The sequence below is a fragment of the Echiichthys vipera genome, assembly GCF_963691815.1.
Source record: "Echiichthys vipera genome assembly, chromosome: 2".
Classification (NCBI taxonomy): Eukaryota; Metazoa; Chordata; class Actinopteri; order Perciformes; family Trachinidae; genus Echiichthys; species Echiichthys vipera.
In genome coordinates this window covers 4,833,825-4,854,894 of record NC_139827.1, presented here as the reverse complement: position 1 = coordinate 4,854,894, position 21,070 = coordinate 4,833,825, and the positions used below count along the sequence as shown (strand labels likewise).

Here is a 21,070-nt window from a genome sequence, read left to right as displayed (position 1 = left end):
ATTTATTTTGTTCTTTAATTCAGTTTAATTTCATTTAATTTTAACTATTCTTTGCAGCTCTAAACAGGAGTATACGAAAATAAAAAATGACTGCCATTATTTCATATAGATACATTTCTCTATTTGTTAATGAAATACTAGAAAACATGCTAGATCATGATACATATCTTTATCGAGATCTGGAATTACACAATAATAATAAGAAGCAGAAGCAAAAATGTGTCTTGTAGCTGTGCGTTCTGGGTTTATTGCTCTTTATCAGCTGCAGGTAAATGGAGTCTCTCCACTGCACAATTCTTGTTATAAATAAATCATTTAGTCTTAATAGGTCAGAAAATTATTGATTCTTTGTGTTTATATGTCAATCAAGACATTTTCTGCCTGTGCCTGAATTCAACTCATTTCATCATCTGACAAAGGTGCTGCAACCGACGTGATTCTTACCAGTCAGCATTGACTGTACGTCTCAAATCATCCCTCGTCTCTTCAGCGCCGCATGTTACTCACTTCTATGACTTTGTCCTTGAAAACTGTTCCCTCTGATCCTGGAATCCCGATGCGCTGAGTTCACCAGACACGCTGCCACTGTCGCTGACGTTCAACCACCCGGAACAGGAGCAACAACACAGAGAGGATAGCTGTACCGTACAAGCCTGTCAATGGTTTATCCCGGATTGGTGTGAATCTTTGTTTATGAGCCTATATTGTTGCTTTGTGTACTAATTCAATACAGTGCATTTAATGTATTTATACCCTCTTTTTGCTGATGCAATGAACCAGTGGTGGCAGTAGCTCAGTCCATAGGTGACTTGGCTGGGAACCGTAGGGTCGCTGGTTCAACTGGACTGGTGCCTGGAGAGGTACCAGTTCATCTCCTGGGCACTACCCCCAACATTGGGGGCGCCGGTCACTGGCAGCCCCCTCGCTCTAACATCTCTCCTTAATTGCATGTATAGGTCCTGTCTGTGCATGTGTGTGTATTTCATATTTCATGTATATCGTGTAACATGATTAATAATAAGAGTGGAAAAATTCAATTTCCCCGTTGCAGGATAAATAAAGTAATTCCTCTGCAACTCCTCCCCTACACATTTTAATCAAATATAGTTTTTTAAAAAGTGTTTGTGTGCGTCTTCCTTTTGCCATACATTTCCTGCAGTACGTATGTGTGTGCAGGCGTTTGCGTGCATCCATGTCTGTGTGTGTTAATGTAGTTTTTACGTTAAAGAGTCAGTATGTAGCAAAGTGAGGAGAAGCACAAAAGGTGAACATCTGTGCGTGGTTTAGCTGGCGTTAAAAAGCAGGAGAAACACCACGTCTCCCCCCCCTCTTTTTTTTTCATGCCCATCTCTTCTTGCATGTGAATGAGTCAGCGGGTGCGCGTGTGTGTGCACGCATTTGTGTGTGTTTCCAGCTCTTTCTCACCATGGTTGGGTGCGTTTACACTGAGGGGTTCCTGCTGCATCCATGTGCCTAAAAAAAATGGTATGTAGTCACAATTAAACAACATACAATGACACACATTAATCCATCAAATGACGTGAATTTAATGTATTTATTCCCTATTTTTGCCGATGCAATGAACAAACTCCCCCAGTACACATTTGAATCAAATATAGTTTAAAAGTGTTTGTGTGCGTCTTCCTTTTGTTATACATTTCCTGCAGTATGTGTGGGTGTGTACAGGTGTGTTTGCATGCATTTGTGTGCATTCGTGTGTGTGTTTTAACGTAGGGTTTGTGTGCAGACATGTGTCCTACTTTTGTTTTTTTAAAAGGTTGTGTGTGTATTAATGTAAAAGGAGGGAAACATTACATTACACGTAAACATCTGTGCATGGTTTAGCAGGAGAAACACCACGTCCTGTTCTTGTATGTACGTGTGTGTGTGTGTGTGTGTGAGAGTCAGTGAGTGTGTGTTTGTGTGCATGCATGTGTGTGTTTGTGTTTCCAGCTCTCTCTCTCTCTCACCAGGTTGGGTGCGTTTACACTGAGGGCTTCCTGCTGCATCCATCTGCCTGGAAACTAAAAGAAGGGGGAAAAGCGCCTCGCTGTCACCGCACACTGCAGGTATGTAGTCACGATTCAACAACTTACGGTGACACGGGTCAACCGCCCGGACTTTGACGTTTACGTGCTCCGCTGCACGGGGGGGAAAAAAGGGTGGTAGCCCCGTTAGCTGCCATGCTAACTTAACTAGTTGTGCCTGGTGCTAGTAAACGAGCTAACGTTAGCATTGCATTAGCAGCGTGTGGGCGAGCAGATACGTGCTTTTGTGTTGCCAGTTCCCCTTTTTATGTATTCAACAACCCCCGCGTGCGTGTGTGTGCGTGTGTGTGTGTGTGTGTTTTCAGTCGACGCGGGTGCTCGGTGTGCACGAGGCACGTCTGTACATTTCGGTGCAGATTTTCCGTGCGGCTAATGTCAACAGCTAACGGCTAAGCTAACGTTAGCTCGTCGCCGTTTAAACCTGGTCTCGCTTGTTGCTGTCGAGCCTATGACGTCACTGGACCTGGCAGCTCGCGGTAATTAACCAGGTGTGTGTGTGTGTGTGTGTGTGTGTGTGTGTGTTTGTTAATTACTCCGCTTGTGTCTAACCTCATTGTCCGGTCGGTTGTTTTGTGGGTTTTTTTGGGGTTGTTGTGTTACCGGTCACCCGCTGAGCACAACAGCCAAATCTAACGGACCCCCGCGAGCGAGGAGCTATTTGGACTCGCGCACCCCGTGGCACGTGCTGTCTGTCATTTGTTCCCAAACAGGTGTTTCAGGTGACGATGCACGCGACTTAATTGGGGATGACTAGTGAGCAGCCTCTTCAGTGGGCAGTGGGACTGGGGCGAGAACATGACACACACACACACACACACACACACACACACACACACACACACACACACACACACACACAATAAACATGATATTTTGAGTATTTAAATCTGTTAATGGTTTAATTCTGAAGTGTTGAAAGTATCAGAAAATGGTGAAAAATGCCACATCACTGTTTTCCAGTTTAGTCTGAACCAGCGGTCCAAAACAAAAAGATAATAAAAGAGCTTATATTTGATTCAGGGTTCAGTATTTGTGCTTCAACTATCAAAATTGTTGTTTATTATTATTATTATTATTATTATTATTATTATTATTATTATTATTATCCTCAAAGCAATTTCTGACTGGTGACCAGTCCCAGCCTGGTCCTGGTCCTGGTCCAGTCCCAGCCTGGTCCTTGTCCTGGTCCTGGTGACCAGTCCCAGCCTGGTCCTTGTCCTGGTCCAGTCCCAGCCTGGTCCTTGTCCTGGTCCAGTCCCAGCCTGGTCCTTGTCCTGGTCACCAGTCCCAGCCTGGTCCTGGTCCTGGTCCTGGTCCAGTCCCAGCCTGGTCCTGGTCCTGGTCCTGGTCCTGGTCCTGGTCCTGGTCCAGTCCCAGTCTGGTCAGATGCGTACATGAACTGATGAAGCCTCTTGGATGAGAGGTGAAACGTCTTCCTGACAAATAACCAAGTCCAGTTGCTTTTGACTGAAATTGCTTTGAGGATAATGACGACCTGGACGAATGAGTACATTCACAGGCCTATTATTATTATTATTATTATTATTATTATTATTATTATTATTATTATTTATCAGGGGTGTAAGGGTACACTTAAATCATGGGTCGGTACGTAACTTGGTTTTAAAGCCACAGGACGGTACGGTTCATAGTTAAGGGGGATAATGAAAAAACTGCTTGGTTGTCAGAATTAACATAAGTTTAATTAGTAAACAATTAAACACAACAGGTAAACGGCTTTAGCTGTCAGTATGAAACGTACAAATAAAATGTATAACATGTAGAAAGAGTACTGCTGTAATTCTCCAATAAATGAAATACTTAAATAATAATAATTAAATAATTGCAACTGCAGCATTAACTTAGTTTCGTTCTGAATTCTTGGGTTGAAATCGTGCCGGGAGCTCGGTTTTTACAGCTGGTTCTTTTTTCACAGCGACAGTGACGGTAACACCTGGATGGTGCCTTTTTAAAATGCGTGTGCGTGTTCATAATTAACCTGGAATCTGAAGTTATGCCACACCTGGGATTTGAGTGACAGGGGGACGCCTGCAAGCTGCGGTTTCCTGTTTTTATTCAGCACACAGTTCGCAGAAGACAAGACTGTACATTCGCCACATTAAGGCTATTTACGGCACATTTACGGACCACGGTCCACGGTCCACCTCTGTACCCTACCAGAAGTGCCTGTGTTGTGACCGTTCGGTACGAATACGTGTGTCGTTACACCCCTCATCAGTATTATTGTTAAACATATCTGGGGCCAGGTTGGCAATGGCATACATGAAATATGACAGAGAAATCAAGATCTGCAGATTTGAGACACTCAAAACACAATTTTCTGACATGTTTGCATGAAAAATAACTTGTGAGGATGAGCTTATTTTTTAGAAATAAATCATGTTTTTCATTGCCGGTGAGAAAACATTCGATCACCACATTTTTACCCCTGTCGGACTTTGGAGACCTGCTTTTTATGAACGCTCCTGATCAGTTGTTAAAGTAATTGGACACTGTAGACCACTGTGCTTTGCGTTTTATTACTGGCTGCAGCTATCGTGTGCTTCACTGTTCCTTATATGCCGTCACATATTGTCCATCTTTGTATGTAGACTCTCTCCCTGGCTGACTTTTCTTTATAAATCTATTCTTGGACTTCTGCCCACATAGTTGTGTTTGCACATGTGTAGAAACCTCAGCAGATACGGCCTGCGTTCCCAGGACATCATACAGGTGCAGGTTCACAGAGTCAGAACTGAAGTAGGCAAAAAGACTCACAAATTCTCTGCCCCGTCCACGTGGAGCGATGTGCAGAAGAACTTGAAACTGACAAGTCTTGTTACTCTGGGGGAGTTCAAGACAATTCTAAGGGCGCACTCACACTATCCGCCCTTACCGAGCCCCGGGCTTTAGGGTACTTGTCCCCCCCCCCTCCCTCTCCCCTGCTGGCCAGCCCGTTTGTACTCACACTACCTGGGCCTCAGCGCAAATGCCTCTTGCTGTCCATACGTCATCACGCCGTAACACGTCACACGCATTGATTGACGTCATCGCGATGCGTCACTTTGTTTACAAATCTTTCTGTAGACCTCAGAGTTTTTGTGCGTCTTGTCGACTGTGTTTGAATATTTTCATCTACCAAATCTGCAGTAAACACGCCACCTCCGCATCACACCAACGTGAACTTTTCACCGCCATTGTTGTTGTTGTTAAATGTCCGCGCATGGTCCGTCTTTTTATTTTTTTCTATGTCCCAACAGGTGCACATTAAAAGACGTCAGAGCCACTGTAGGCCTCTTGCTTGTACATGTGCGCACGCTCGTGCTCGTACATGTGCAAACGCGCTCTACAAAAGCCCACCTCTCTCAAACGAGCCATGGACGGCCAGCACCGAAGCGGGTGCACTCACACTGGTCAAACCAACTAGGCTTTACCTGTAAAACCTGTTTTGGCGCGGGTCGGAAGGACAGTGTGAGTGCGCCCTAAAATACAGAGAAATATGATCAATCGAATCTTGACATCACACTGTGCAATCTTGTTTTCTTTGTAGTGTGATCGTATTTTATTTGAGTCTTGTGTGTAACCATTCTGCTTTTGTGCTGCCGTCTTGGCGAGGTCACTGAAAAATCTCAATGAGTTTTTTACCTGGTTAAATAAATGATATTGAACAGATGATCAGAATAGTTGATTATCTTTCCTTTCATTCGTCGTCCTTCTGTAGAAAGCTGTCTCAAAACGTAATGTTGGTTGTTTACAGGACAGTAACATCTAATTGAATGTGATGAACAAGTGACATAATAAGTTTAGTGAATACTGAGTATTGTTCTGTGTATGAATATGGAGTTTGCCAAAGCTGGAAGGTGCTGGAAAAGACTGCAAATGCACCTTGAAATGTTTGAAAAGTGGTGGAATTTAACTGTGGAAAAGCTGCAGGAACACTGATGCATACAATACTAAGCTATTCAAATAATAATTAATGACATTCATATATTTAAACCTATTTTTTATGTCAAACAAACTAAGCCATTTCATCAATGTCGTGTCATTTAAATGTTTTAAATGTTATTTAACAAACAGGCCCATTTACCTTTGCTTATAAGATGCTTGATTCATGCATATTTTCATGTTTGGAAGAAGAAAAAAACCTTTTCAAAAGTGAGAGTGACTCTGAGGATCACGTTTTGCTTCATTAACTATTAAAATAGTTTGTAAAATTGTTGGTTCAAATAGCTGTTAAAGAAATCTGAGGCAAGGTTGCCCTGATAAAGGCCTTAATGGCGCTAAAGCGTATGTTTTTATGAATAAATAGCCGTGAGATATTAAAGGCTTTTCATCCTTGACTGGTTCAGATCAAAACTAACAGGAAGTCCAAAATCAAAGAGCACCCGTGCTGCACTCCTCTCTCTGCTGCTGCGGCCTTCCTCTGAGAGATGATCTGGGCGCACTCGTCGCTGTTCTGTGATTCATTGACTAACTGTTTCGTATTTTAACGCATCTACTGAGTGTTTAATTCCTCTCATTGTGATTTATTTCAACAGGGGTTGTAAACAGAGATCTGGTGGAAACAACCTCTTGCCCCTCTCAGGACAACAAAGGCAGCTCCTCACACACCTTAACCACAGCCGAGCAGCGAGCTTCCACCAGACTCATGACTGTTTGACGGGACGCGGACCCACCGTGGCCCATGCACTGTACCCGTTTCCCTCCCTGTCCTCCTTATCCCTCAAGCTGACGCAAAACCCCAGACACCTGCCCCCCCTCCCCCACCCTCACTCCCACCCCATACCCAGCGACTCGCCCCCTCCCGCAATGGTGTCCGGCACAGAGACGGTGCACTACATCCACCTCCATAACTCCAGCCAGTCGGTGCTGGAAGCCCTGCGCACGCAGCGGCGCGAGGGCCTCTTCTGCGATGTGACCGTGCGGATACACGACGCCTCGCTGCGCGCCCACGCCTGCGTCCTGGCAGCCGGCAGCCCCTTCTTCCAGGACAAGCTGCTGCTGGGTCACTCCGAGATCTCTGTGCCGCCGCTGGTGCCCGCCGAAACCGTGAAGCAGCTCGTGGATTTCATGTACAGCGGCTCGCTGGTGGTGCTGCAGTCGCAGGCCCTCTGCATCCTCACCGCCGCCAGCATATTGCAAATCAAGACGGTCATCGACGAGTGCACCCAGATCATCTCTCAGAGGAAGGCGGCGGCCACAGCGGCCGCAGCGGCAGCAGCAGCGGGAGGAGGGATGCTCGGAGGAGTTCTCCCTAAACAAGAAGAGCGTGGCGGGGGGAAAGGGAGAGAGAGTGGTAGCAGTGGAAGCTGCTCCGTCGGCGCAAGTGGCGGCGGAGGCTACGCAAACTTCCCTAACTTCATGGCTGAATGCGGGGCTAGTAGCATGGGCGGGGGGTTGGGGGGTGCCAGCGTAAATGTCAGTGAGAGCGGCCCAGGCCCGATGGAGCAAGCCAACACAGTGAGTCTGATGGGACTGGGCGACATGGGCCCCGGCTCCATGTGCGGCGGCGACGGACTGGTCTCCGGGGCCGGCACAATCCTCATGAAGCAGAGCCCCAGCTGCACTCAGGACGTCAGGTACAAGCTCCGAGACCTGTTGGCGCAGACGGCCAACGGAGCCAGCACTAGTAGCACAGGGAACCTCTCAGCGGGCTGCAGCTCCGGCGTGGGCAGCGTGGACAGCATCGGCAGGGACAGCCTCCGCGGCAACACAACCGACCTCTCTGATGACCTGGTGGGGATGGACAGATACAGCGAGGAGGAGGACTTGGACGGGAGAGAGCGTGGAAGAGACGGAGACAGAGACAGGGGGGCGAGCCACAGCCGCAAGCAGAGGCAGCCGCTCAGACTCCAGGTAGGGGGATAAGGGGAAGGGTTGCCATGGTTACAGCTTTCAGGCATGCAGAGCTGCAACGGTTTTTGCTGTTTCTTTCTTTTTCTGCTTTTCCCTGCTTCTCACACTGCATTGGCGTATATCGCTGAGATGTTTCTGCACTTTGCACAATTGAAGAAGCGAAGCTCTCGTCTTAACTTCAGCAGTAATAGGCCTTGTTGATGTTCTATGGACTTTACGTTTACCGTAGGTCACTAAACTTGTTAGTACCTGCATTAAAGGGGGCTGTAGCCGGGTCGATTCTCCGTTGTTCTTGTGAATTATTCAGCTCCTGCCACTGTTGTAAATGTCTTTACTCCTTTAAATTGAAATGCATCCCTTTTCTCTCTCTAAGGTGCTGGGAGGAGAAGGAGTGGTGGTGAAGGACGAGGGGGTTCAGGACCCGGATGGGACCGTCTACGCTTTGGAGGACGGGAGCCGAGACGGACAGCAGGAGGGCTCCCAGGGATCCATGGCAGGCTTTGGACAGGTGAGCTGCAGCCACAGGAGCCAATGAAAAAGACCAACTGATAAAAAGAGGAAGACATAATAGTTCACATACATTTTATTTGTATTGCGCTTTTAAAAGATATTCAAATGCACGTGAATTATAGAAGGGCAACATACAGTATAAAACCTAATACGGTCAGTTTGGTGAGAGATGTTGCGTTTAGCTTCACGAGGTAACTTTTAGAATTTCCTCATTGTGTAAAACGTATTCTCAGCATTTCTGTCACAAGTCCTGAAGTAAGTGGTGGGGGGTGGTGGGGGTGGGGGGCACGGTGGAGCTGATTTATGCCGCAGCCTGCTGTACCCTGCAGACTACACGAGGAACATCTGCCACACAGTCAAAAGGATTCAGCTCTTGCCTGTCAGTTTTTCTCAAAAGTGCTGCAGAGAAAGTCAAGAAAGGGAATAATCTGCTCCGTTTGGGAGGTTAAGGCGTTGTGTTTTTCAGGAGCAAAGCACGTGATCATCAATTTACCCAACCTTGCTAGAAATAATCTAATATTATAATGTAATAATATGATGCTGTCTTGTCTGTGAGTCAGTTTTTCAGTTCCGCTCTTTGGTTCACGTGACGACTCGGCGCATCTCAGCACAGACTTTTAGTGTAAAAACGTATTTTTCATCAAAGCGCTGCGTTTGTAATTAGAGCTGGGCCTTATCTCATCTTCATCCGCTTATCCGGGGTCGGGTCGCGGGGGCAGCAGCTTTAGCAGGGGACCCCAAACTTCCCTTTCCCGGGCCACATTAACCAGCTCTAACTGGGGGATCCTGAGGCGTTCCCAGGCCAGTGTGGAGATCTAATCTCTCCACCTGGTCCTGGGTCTTCCCCGAGGCCTCCTCCCAGCTGGACGTGCCTGGAACACCTCCCTAGGGAGGCGCCCAGGGTTCATCCTTACTAGATGATCCTGAACCACCTCAACTGGCTCCTTTCAACCCAAAGGAGCAGCGGCTCTACTCCGAGTTCCTCACGGATGCTGAACTTCTCCCCCTCTCTCTAAGGGAGACTCCAGCCCCCCTCCTGAGGAAACACATTTCGGCCGCTTGTACCCGCGACCTCGTTATTTCATGACATTATGGCTGGGTGATACTTTAAAATCTTCTCTCCTGATACAGTTAATTGTATATTTCGATAACAACACATGCTGGAGCCGATCCCAGCTGACATCGGGTGTGAGGCGGGGTCCACCCTGGACAGGACGCCAGTCTATTGCAGGGCACATAGAGACGAACAGAGACAGACAACCATTAACATCTACGGGCAATTTAGAGTCATCACTTAACCTGACACATGCATGTCTTTGCTAGTGATAAGAGTGTGGTAAGTGTCAGGTGGTTCTGCAGAGTGTTGCAGGTGCACAGCAAGAAAAGCAAGATTTTCCAAGTGTGGTGTCAACAGAGGGAACCTGCAGTGTGAGCCCGTCCTTTGAGCGTGTGTGATGGATGCATGAATTATAAGATACTAAAGCATTGATATAGGATGGCAACAGACCAGAGGGAGCCTTAAAAGCAATTAAAGTCCAGTGTCTATCATTGAATACAGGTCATAGGGGTGGGCAGTCACCCCTCAGAACTGAGATATACTAAAAAATTGTGGAAGTAAAACATGTATAAATTACGTTGGGTCATGGATTTACCTTTGTGTGTTTCCATTATAGCAATCAGTTGATACCTTTTTCAAAAAATAAATGTCATAAGTCAGGACTGGAGTAGATCCTGAAGCGTGTACTTATTCACAAATTGATTTTGAACCCAGAATGGTTTTGAATCATGAATCGATACTGAATCGATCCGTGGCACCCAAAGATTCCCACCCCTAATTGGTCACAATGACGAGTGTCGTAGCTGTCGCCTGTGATAAATCTCAGGGTTGAATGACCTACAGTGTCAAGTGGGTGTAGAGTTGTAGCTGATGCATGCATGTATAAAAAACAATATACCAAATTATGACGCGTATCGATACATCGCCTCCTGCCCTGTGACGTTGTGTCCGTGCGCCTGCATAACACACAAAAAGTTCGACCCATGTTGGTTGTTTCCTGCTCCCTTTACATTAGAGGAGCTCCACCCAGCCATACATCAAGCTGCTTTTGATCACGCTGCTGTTTTGACAGTAATGCAGCCCGACTGGTCCGACCGCACGAGTTGATCTCTCCAATGCCTGCACTCGTGCATATGGAGGAGTGGGGTTAAAAAAAAAAAAAAAGCGGTTGTTAATGTTAATATTGAGGGACTTGGTCTGTACATATTTGTACATGAGGAGACAGTGAAGTGAGTATCATGTGTAGTTAGCGGTCTGTTTCTTTATGCACTCATTCACCAAAGGAGCACAGAGACACACAGGATCTACACAGATGGAGCTGGTAAGCATTCAGCCACCTGCTTAATGACACTAAACTGTATGTATGTCTGAGCCCAAACGTGGTTTCTGGGCTTCTTTTGTACTCTTTATTTCAGTCACTGTGGGACGTATAAAGTGCTGCACTCCGGTCTTACGTGCAGTATAACACAATTATAATGCCATACGTAGAAAAAATGCAAGTTGATTTATTTTACAAAAATTGAGGGGAAAAATGGAATCTATATATACAACATTTTATACAATTATCTTCATTTTGACAACCTCTCATCTCTGCTGCAGTTCAGTCCAAGTTTCACTGAATTGTTGTCATGTGACGGCCGATCTCAGCCGAGTCATTCACGGCTTCCCATTTGCGCGGAGGAGCGCAGGATTTATTGCTTTTTACAGGTTTTGGTTCGTCCAGACGGTTTGATTTTGGCAAAGTTTTAAATCTGAGAATAAAGTGATTTTAATGAACTCTCATTATTTTAAGCTTAGATTAAGTTACGTTTCATGACTGAAACCTTCATCTCTGATGACGCGTTCAAGGACAGTCCGACAATAATGTCTGGTTTCACCGTTTCTGGCTATGATACAACATGCAACGGCAGGTTCTGGGATTCAACAAATACTTGAACTGAAGCCAAAAACATAAAGTCATTATGGCGTTAATTATGTCTCTGTGTGTTCGTGTGTGTCTTTTCAGGATTTCTACGATGAGCAGGGGGTGTTTTCAGAGAGTTTCTGGCCCCAGAGCGAACCTCCTCAGGCCATGGCCTTCAACCCCAGAGGAAGGGTCAACAAGCCTCTGACTCCGCCTCCAACCACGCAGTCCATCAACAACCAGGTCGGTGTGCTCAGGGGCTCGTATCATACGCTGCATTTAAGCTGCAGAATCTTTCTACGAACTGCGTATTGAGAAATAGTCCATTTACAAGTCCATTTACAAAATAACAATTCATTTTTTTTAATTTAATTTACACTTTATTTAACCAGAAAAAGTCCTTTTGAGTTACAGTAAATCTTGTCCCAGGGAAAAAAGTTTCACAATACACAAAGAACAGGACAAAGGAAACACACTACATCACAAATCTCACAGTACACACACTACAACACAAATATGACAAATAACAAGCTAATACAAACATCCACCTTAGAGGCTCATTTATGCTTCCATTTCGTGTGTAAATAGAGACGTAAAGTATGTTATCAACATCCTAATCGTCACTGCCCTCATGCTTTCACGTGTCCTTCATGTTGGAATGGACGTTGGCAAACAGCCTCTAGAGGGCGTCGCTCAGATTCAAACGTTACTCCAATAAAGTTTGGGAAACAAAAGTTTTTTTTTTAAAAATCCTTTATGACACCAACAAACAACGATGGAGGGGATAACGTTCCTGCGTCTGTTGAGAAGGAGGCAAAATGGCGGGCAGTGTTGCAGACGCCGGAGGTCTGTGAGACACTAAAGCGGGACGGAGAATTCCAGACGTTTGTTTTACAGATGAGAGAAACTGACAACGAACGTGACTTTCAGTATTTCAGGATGTACGTCGGGGCGTTGGATGAGTCGCTCACTCCTGCTATTCACGGCCCTATGTTGTGTACAATGCCCCGACACTGCCCCCTAGATTTCTGTTTGTACTGCAACGCTCGGCCTGTATCGGTACGTACATACAAGCATGCAGGATACATGCAGAAATACGGAGGAAGTGTACGCAGAGTACAGACAGGAGGCTCCTCCTTATCCATATGCGTATCTAACATGGAGCAGGAATTAGCCTTAAAGTGTAATTTCACGGCGCAAAATCATCTCATGGCCTTTTTCGGCATTTACATCAAATCAGCCATCGAGACAGTTTTTTCATGTATGAACTATTAACAGAGATATCAGGGAAAGTCGCTAACAGCCGTACGTGGCTAACACTGATTAGCTCGGGGCAGTACGGTAAAAGCATTTAAACGTCTTTTTTAACCACTAATGCTGCTCAAAATTACACCAAACCTCTGCAGCAGCATGAGAAGAGTCCCTACACAGAAAACAAAGCACCAATGGGCTCCTTCCTTTTGGATTGACTTTGGTAATCCACTTGAATGGACTTTACTATGAGAGGAGCTGGTACCTGGGCCAGTAGGTAAGTCTTTAAAACACGCTTTTAATAAACTCCGGGTTCACTAAATACAATGTTGAGGACTCTTCTCATGCTTGTGTCATGCTGCTGCAGAGGTTTGGTGTTATTTTCAGCACTATTAGTGGTTAAAAAAGCCATTTTTAATGCCTTCACCGTGCTGCTCCGAGCTAATCAGTGTTAGCCACATCTGGCTGTTGGCGTTCAAACATGAAAAAAACAGTCTGGATGGCTTATTTGATGTATGTAAGTGCCAAAAAAAAGACCATGGGATAATTTAGCGCCAGAATTGCACTTTAAAGGGCATTAAGTTAAAAGCAGTTACGCTGTCCAGTCGGTTGATTTTAAAAAGGTTTTTAAAAGTATTGAAAGGTGGGAAAAGTGTTTTTAGATTTAGGGAAACTTGGAGTTCATTCCAGACATTTGGTGCAAATGATGAAAAAGCTGTTTTACCGAGTTCTGTTGTTGTTGACGGTGTAATTAACGACCTTGACCTGTAAACAATATTATGGTACAAAAGCATAGACGTGTAGAGGGGTGATTTAACCAATAGTGCTTTAGCAATAAAAATCCTGGCATGAAATATCCTTCTGAGTGACAGGGGGGACCATAATGCAGTGGTGAGTCCCAGCTGCTGCACCTGTAATGACACGCAAGGCTGAGTGGTAGATCACGTCTAGTTTCTTTAATAGAGACGAAGTAGAGTGCATATAAATCAGGTCACAGTGATCAGAATGTACTCTGCACTAACCTTTGCCTTGCTGAATGAGGAAAGCACTTATTTAATCTAAAAAAAATCTAAAAAAAGTAACTTCTGGGCCCCAAAAGACCTCTTATCTAAAACTTTTTGGACACTAACAGACACCACAACCTCACGTCCTCCGGTTCCTCGCTGCAGACAATTGTGAATAAACGACGTCTGTTCCACAATACGACACAATCATCATCAAAGGCTGAACGCTTTCTGACAGACGGTTCATTCAGCCGACACATCGACTGTATTTCTTTTTGAAGTGGTGCGACGCTGAGGGGATTGACAGGGAGCAGAATTTAACGCAGTGCAGCAGTAAAAAATAAAAAAACAAAACTCAAGTCGGAACAATGAAACAAAGATAAAGACAGAAAACCAAACACGACTCCCGTTTTTTAAAGGGATGGACTTTTGTTTGTCAGACGTCTGGCGCCACAGTTTGATTGACAGGTGCGTTGACTTGCAAATGCTTTTCCAGTGCAAACCCCCCCACCCCCCCACCCCCTTTGCATGTGAAGTTTTGCAGAGTTTGCAGAGCAGAGTTGCGTCCGCGTTGAAAGGTAGTTAACGAACCGCTCCGCCGTTGCAACCACCTGTACGAAGCTAATTACACAATGAAAGGGAATTATAATTACCTTTGTTGGTAGGGAGATAATTTGCTAAGTTGTTATGAAACTGCTTTTTTTGAAATTGAGTTTTGGGATTTAAATGACAAGGTCACCTTTGAGGAGGACAAATCTAATCTACATTGTAGGAGCTCATTAGTGCTGTAGGCTACTTACCTTACGATGTGGTTCTGGATGTTCCTGTTCAAGTTAAATGGACATCAAACACAAATGTTATGACGGTTCAACTGTCAGTGGCTCAAGGCCTCATTCATAATCGTGATTATTCATGTATTTTTCACAGACATGGATGCAATATTACGCTTTACGAGGGATGAAAAACATGTTTAATGAGAAACAATAAATACAAAAGAGAAATACCGGATTAGAGACGTGACAAACACGAGACATTTAAAGGCTAATAAAGAGAGAACTGATGACAGAACAGTGAATACCTAATACATTTAATTTAATTTAATTACATTTGCATGAGAGTTTAATTGTCATAGTTACTGTGGAGATGGACAGAAATATGATGTATCTGCGCATTGATCCTTTTTTTATTGAATATGTCGATTGATGTTCAAATTTCCTGAAGAAGCAAAATACAAATCAAACAGCGCGGGACAAAGAAGGATCCCCTCATATCTGTAGCTGGTTAGATGAGAATAAAAGCAAAGAAGGAAATGATTGATTGAAATGTTTATTTTGTTCATATAAATAAGTAAAAAACTATAAAAAAAAATAAAAATCAAATTGATCCCTCTATTGCACAGACAAAATGAACAGTTTCTTTAATTTAGACGAACAAAAACATGAATTAATTTAATTTAATTATTACATATTTATCCCACCCCTACTCCATAATTAGTGATAGTTAATTATTTATAATATTTATCATTTATAATATATTAATCACCACTAATCTTTACTTTAAAACAAGATATAAGTTAATTGCACCATATTTATTCTACACCTTTTATTCAATAAACATGTAAAATGTAATACAAATTACATGTAATGTACAATATATGTTAATTAATACAATATTCATACATGGCAAAAAGATATATTATAGCTATAACTGAATTAACATTATAGTTTTTATCTAATAGTGGAGAGATATTTCAGTGGACATTGTTTTGGTCCTCAGCTCCTCTTCCAGTACCCAGTGAGCCAGTCGCAGCCAGCTCCGTTCTACGTGGGCGGCCCCATGGGTGGGATCGACAGCATGGCGGGGACTGAGCCCAGCCAGCAGGCCCCGCCCCCGGCGCCGATGACCCCAGCCCCGCCGCCCTCTGCCTCCTCCTGCTCCGCAGGCCCCTCCCCTTCCTCCCAGGGATCTGAGACCTCGTTCGACTGCACGCACTGTGGCAAATCTTTACGTTCCAGGAAGAACTACAGCAAGCACATGTTCATCCACTCCGGTGAGACACGCCTCCTCCTCCACCTCCTCCACCCTGTCATGATGTTTATTTTCTAATAATATATTTCATTTCAACGGGTCTTTTGCAGTTATGAACCTGCAGAGAGTTATCACCGCCTCTCTGTGTCTCATTGTTTTGGTTTTATGGTTCATTCACTCTCTGATCTGAATCAAAGTGGATCTCATCAAACCCTGTTTCATCAGACAAGCTCATAGACACAGACGTCCCAGCAACAGACAGCAGGCAGTCCCGACTGGGGCCTTTCTGTGTGGAGTTTGCATGTTCTCCCCGTGTCTGCGTGGGTTTTCTCCGGGTTCTCCGGTTTCCTCCCACAGTCCAAAGACGTGCAGGTGTTCGGTTCATTGATGACTCTAAATCGCCCGTAGGTGTGAATGGTTGTCTGTCTCTGTTCGTCTCTATGTGTCCTGAGATAGACTGGCGTTCTGTCCAGGGTGGACCCAGCCTCACGCCCGATGTCAGCTGGGATCGACTCCAGCCCCCCCGCGACCCCGACAGGGACAAGCGGTTGAAGATGAATGAATGAATGATGAATTGAATTGAGACCAAACCTGAGCTAAATGTTGCTGTAGGTCCCATTTACATAAGATTTTGTAGGTCAAAGCTCAAGGTCACTGTGACCTCACTGTGATCTCTATTATACAGCCCATGATTATTTCTTTAGTGTTTTTATTTTTGCCTATAAAAGTGAAATAATAGGAAATATGCAATAACATGAAAATACTCTGGTGGGATAAATAAGTATTGCTTGTTTAAGTAACCCACCCACCCAGCAATGAACTTAAATATTATAATGAATACTACAGATAAGAAACCATCTTTGCGCTGCTTTCACACACTGTATCATAACTAAATGTGCATGTGGTGCCGTCATCTGTCAAGAGAAGTTGTGTTGAGGTGTGAGAATCATTCACGTCCACGTCGTCACTTCAGATGTGCTGACACGGCGGTCTTTTCTGTGCCTCCAGGTCAGAAACCTCATCAGTGCTCCATCTGCTGGCGCTCCTTCTCCCTGCGCGACTACCTCCTCAAACACATGGTGGTGCACACTGGCGTCAGGGCCTTCCAGTGCTCCATGTGCGGCAAGCGCTTCACCCAGAAAAGCTCGCTCAACGTGCACATGCGCACCCACCGTGCAGAGCGCACCTTCCAGTGCAACGTGTGCCACCGGGCCTTCACCCACCGCACCTTGCTGGAGCGCCACGCCCTGCAGCACACCCACCACGCCCCCCAGGGCCAAGTCCAGGGGCGTGGAGCCGACATGACCTCACCTACCAAGCACAGCCCTCCGGCTCTGGGAGGGCCCTCAGGTATGGCTGGCGCGGCTGGCATGGTCGGCAGCATGGCCAACATGCCCAGCCACGGAGCTTCCTCCACCTAGAGAGAGAGAAGAGGGGAGATACAGGGAGAGGGGGAGGTCAGCGAGCCCATGTCTTGAACTGGCACTTATTTGGTCCTAACAGCCTTGTTGATCTTTTGTTCTGGTGGGAACTGATCATAGGTTCCCATTCTTTTAACTTCAATCAGGGTTCCTACACAGGGCTGGACAAGAGTTTTAAAAATTCTGTAAATTTTAAAGGTGTTTTTTTGGAATTGCATAAAACCATTTGTAAAAAAAAAACAAAAAAATGTTGTTCCCTCCCCGAGAAACCCATCTTAAATAGTTGTAGCCCTACTGTCATCTCCTGTTGTTGTGACGTGTGTTGCTGTGACGACTTACTCATCAGCTACAGAGCGACATCGCCAAACAATCACACACCTCGTTTGAGCAGCCATCCAAAAAAAATCCAGCCCCATTTTCTTTTGGCGGAAGCAAAGTTTTGACTTTTGAAATGGAGAATGTGTAGGAACCCTGTTTTCAAAGACACCAGAGAGTCACCAAAGAGGTTAGGAATACAGAATGGGTTTGAGTCATAAGGGTTTGTAGGTGGAGGTGAGGGTGAGGGTGGGGGTGGGGTGGGATGGGGGTTATATGACGATGCAAGTTAAGTTAAGGGGAGGGTTAGTGGGGGAGGAGGGTTTAGGGTTTGATTCACTCTCAATTCAGTTCTTTCAGGAGTTCATTCAGGGCCCATCCACACAGAGACGTGTTTTGCTGTAACCGCACAGCTTTGGTATGGCTTTGGCCGACCATCCACGAAGACGAACACGGTATCTTTTGAAACTGGGTCCCAGAGTGGGAAGGTTTTATTTTGGCATCAAAATTGTGCCATTTGAGCTTTTTAACCCAACTCACGGCAGCGGCGGCCGCGACAGGGTCATGACAAAGAAGTGGGCCGAAGCCTGGCTCCAATCTTCGTGTGTGGCCGTAGACGCCAGAAAAACAACTGTCTGCTAGTCGTATTTAACATTGTTTTGCCCGTTTGCTTTCTCATGGATGAATTACACCTACATATTATAAATGCTCATTAAATCTGACACAACGCTGTGAAAGTGAAACTACAGTTGTAAATACACCGTCAGCTATTGTCAAAGAAAAATACAAACAAAACACATTTATGTTCTAACAACAATACTTTAAATAAGAGGCATGTATCAGAAATCACATCCCTTGTTTACACATCTTAATAGGGCAATTAAAAAGAATAAATAGCACAAGAATCCAATGGTAAAACATATGTTGCAGTTTGCTTTTATCGATAGCCTACATAAAGAGAAACGAATATCCAGGTCCAGCCCTACTTTTGTGACCTCATTTTTACTTTTGTACTTTATAAGCAGCATTCCTGCCGCGTCCGCCACTGGAATCTATATCTACTACAATACTAATAATATTTGTGCAGCATCATCTTTATCTGCAACTGTGCAGAAATACCAGCTTTAAAGCAAAAAGGGTTTCAAACTCTAACAAAAGTAGAAAAGCTGGAGGGAAAGAAATCTACGAATGAGTGTGAAGTTGTGTCACACTCGCTCACCTGCAGTCGAACGTGTGTTCCCCGTCACATCCTTCGTCTGTTTGTGACTCGAGGGGCCGTCCATACGAACGCGAAACTGTGTGTTTCTCAGCACGGTTCGGCCTTTCATCCACACGTAACCGCAGTTGTGGGCTCCTGAAACGGGACTTCTTTATAACCGGAGTCCAGGGTGAACGTTTTGGAAAAGTCCAGTTTCAGCAGTCGTGTGTGGACAGGAAAAAAACGCAATTTCTTGTCAACATTGTTTGACGTCACACTGCGCGCCGGTACATGGTTAGCTGTCTCCATGGAGACTTGTGGAGCACTCTAGCTGACGGAGTTGCAGTTGTGGAAGGCTGAGCCAAAACACTGGTGCCAACTTATCAGCACTTTGTGTTTGTCTCACTGTCAGACGAATGAATCTGCCAGGCCTCCGTTCTCAATTGTTGTCTTTACGGTATGAATGTTTCCAGCCTTGTGATTGGCTGAAATGCCCTTCCTGTTAGGAGTGCTATGCCACCTACTACTTTGGCACGTGCATGACGTTGTTTAAGGCGGATTTTGCGGTTTCATGTGGACGGGAGTTTGTTTTTTAACCAGAGGCCATAAAAGATCGGTTTCAAAAATACCCGTGTTTGTGTGGAGTAGGCCTCGGAGTCTCTAAAAAATGTGTTTCCATTTCGGTTTGAATGCACATGAACCTCAGTGAATATTAGAGAAAGACAAAAAAATGCACTTCCTGAATTAACTGAATTGAATGTGAATGGAGCGCGGCGCCATTCATGAGCAGCAAACCAGGGTGATAGAGGAGGTCGTTGATGAATGATACGACGTAGAAGGAGAAGTAGTCAGAGCAGAGTGAGACTACAGCAGGGAGGAGGAGAGGGAGGGATGGAGGGAGGAGGAGGAGGAGGAGGAGGAGGCGTGATGCACAGCAGTGTGAATGAAATTCACCATCATCCATCAGACAGCTTTGTAACATTTTCCACAGGCGCCACTGGTCGGCCCAGGATCATATACCTCGAACCAGGATGAGCCCCCGGCGGCTCGGAGGGACACTATTTTCTCTTCAGAAATGTTTGGGAAACATTTCAGCATGTTTTACACACACACACACACACACACACACACACACACACCTACAATTACCTCGGTGGTCCAAAGACAGGCATTATGCTTCACATCTTTTAAGCTACATCAAACGAAGAAACAGTGAAAGTTAAAGCTACGATAGATCCGTTTACTCCTTTTCTTTCTTTTGAAAACGTACTCAAGTACTTCTATGTAAAGTTCCTGTACATCGCTACGACGCTCAGTTTATTTGTTGCTCATGTGATTCTTTGATGCAGAAATGAGGAAGACAGAACATTTAAAGAAAAAAAAAACAACTTTTAAAGCGAAAGAGCCATTTTAGAGGAAGTTAGACGTCGAATAACTACGACAAATCAGTGATTCCTATCAGGATTTTTACAGAGTGTTTGGTTGTGTTTTGTCTTTTTCGGGGCTCTGGTTGATAATAAGCGGGAAGTGTTTGTTGCTTAAAAAAAAAAAAAAACAACCAATAAAAGCTTTTCTCGCGGCACTATTTAAAAAAAAAAACCAACAACTTTTTAACGTTTTAGTAAAACTAAATTAATCATGAAAATGTACAATCACCCCTTCAAGTTTTGACAAAGTCAAGCCTGTGATAATGTTAATTATCACATTAATATTTATTACAATTTGATCTCTATGCACAATTGAGTTTGCACATCATACGACTTAGACCTAGATGTTGTCGTCCCCTCGAGTATTTGGCCTAAGATTGTTTTTGTTTCCCTTTTTTCTTTCCTTTTACACCTGAAAGGTGATCTTAAAAAGACCTTTTGTGTCCCTGCTTTTTTTTTGCTCATTTTCCTTCATGTTTGTCCGTCGACGCAATATATAATAGTCAAGTAGTTTCCTTAAGCTTTGTAAGAGCCCTCTAAATGACATGATTATCATAAGTGGACCTCGCTAAACAAGGGGGGGGGGGCATTTTTGAGCTTGAGAACTTTTGCGGGTGATGAGATGGTTTGACTTTAAATCACTTTAATCGAGACGACTTTTCGTTTGTGAGAGTGAATCCAGGAAAAAAGTCCTTTCTGTGTGGACTTAAATAAATATTGACATTTAATGTCCCCGTTTAAATGTGGAGAAAACTGCTTATTTACACGGAGCAGGGCCCCGGCAGCGTGACTCCACCGGCCTCTGAATATTGCAAAATGAATTTGCAGCCATTTTGTTTTTTTTCCGCCGGCGTCGTCGATGAAAAGAGAGTTTAAGAAAAGAGAGTTTAAGAAAAGACGCACGGGAACTCCTCCAACTCACTGTTGGTTATAAGCTATAAGTAAAAAAATGAACGCCAAACCTTTGGTGCTTTTTTCTTTTTTGTTGTTTTTTTGGAGATATTTACCTCATATGCCGGTTGCCAACACCATGCTGTGGCCTGGGTTTGGTA

At 44.7% G+C, this 21,070-nt stretch overlaps 1 protein-coding gene across 1 annotated transcript; it reads left to right on the top strand.

Annotated features, from left to right (window-relative positions):
• The first annotated feature begins 1,976 nt into the window (after positions 1–1,976).
• On the top strand, positions 1,977–17,612 carry zbtb45 (zinc finger and BTB domain containing 45). Its single transcript, XM_083923400.1, has 6 exons — positions 1,977–2,069; positions 6,587–7,904; positions 8,278–8,412; positions 11,477–11,617; positions 15,406–15,679; positions 16,666–17,612. The coding sequence occupies exons 2-6, from the start codon at positions 6,858–6,860 to the stop codon at positions 17,076–17,078; spliced, it is 2,010 nt and encodes a 669-aa protein (XP_083779526.1). The 5' UTR covers positions 1,977–2,069; positions 6,587–6,857; the 3' UTR covers positions 17,079–17,612.
• The last annotated feature ends 3,458 nt before the right edge of the window (positions 17,613–21,070 follow it).

Bases quoted from the DNA above. Each gene is read 5' to 3' on its own strand.
- zbtb45 (XM_083923400.1), top strand. From the start codon at position 6,858: ATGGTGTCCGGCACAGAGACGGTGCACTACATCCACCTCCATAACTCC. The intron at 7,905-8,277 runs GTAGGGGGATAA...TCTCTCTCTAAG, and splicing joins GGCAGCCGCTCAGACTCCAG to GTGCTGGGAGGAGAAGGAGT. The intron at 8,413-11,476 runs GTGAGCTGCAGC...GTGTCTTTTCAG, and splicing joins CCATGGCAGGCTTTGGACAG to GATTTCTACGATGAGCAGGG.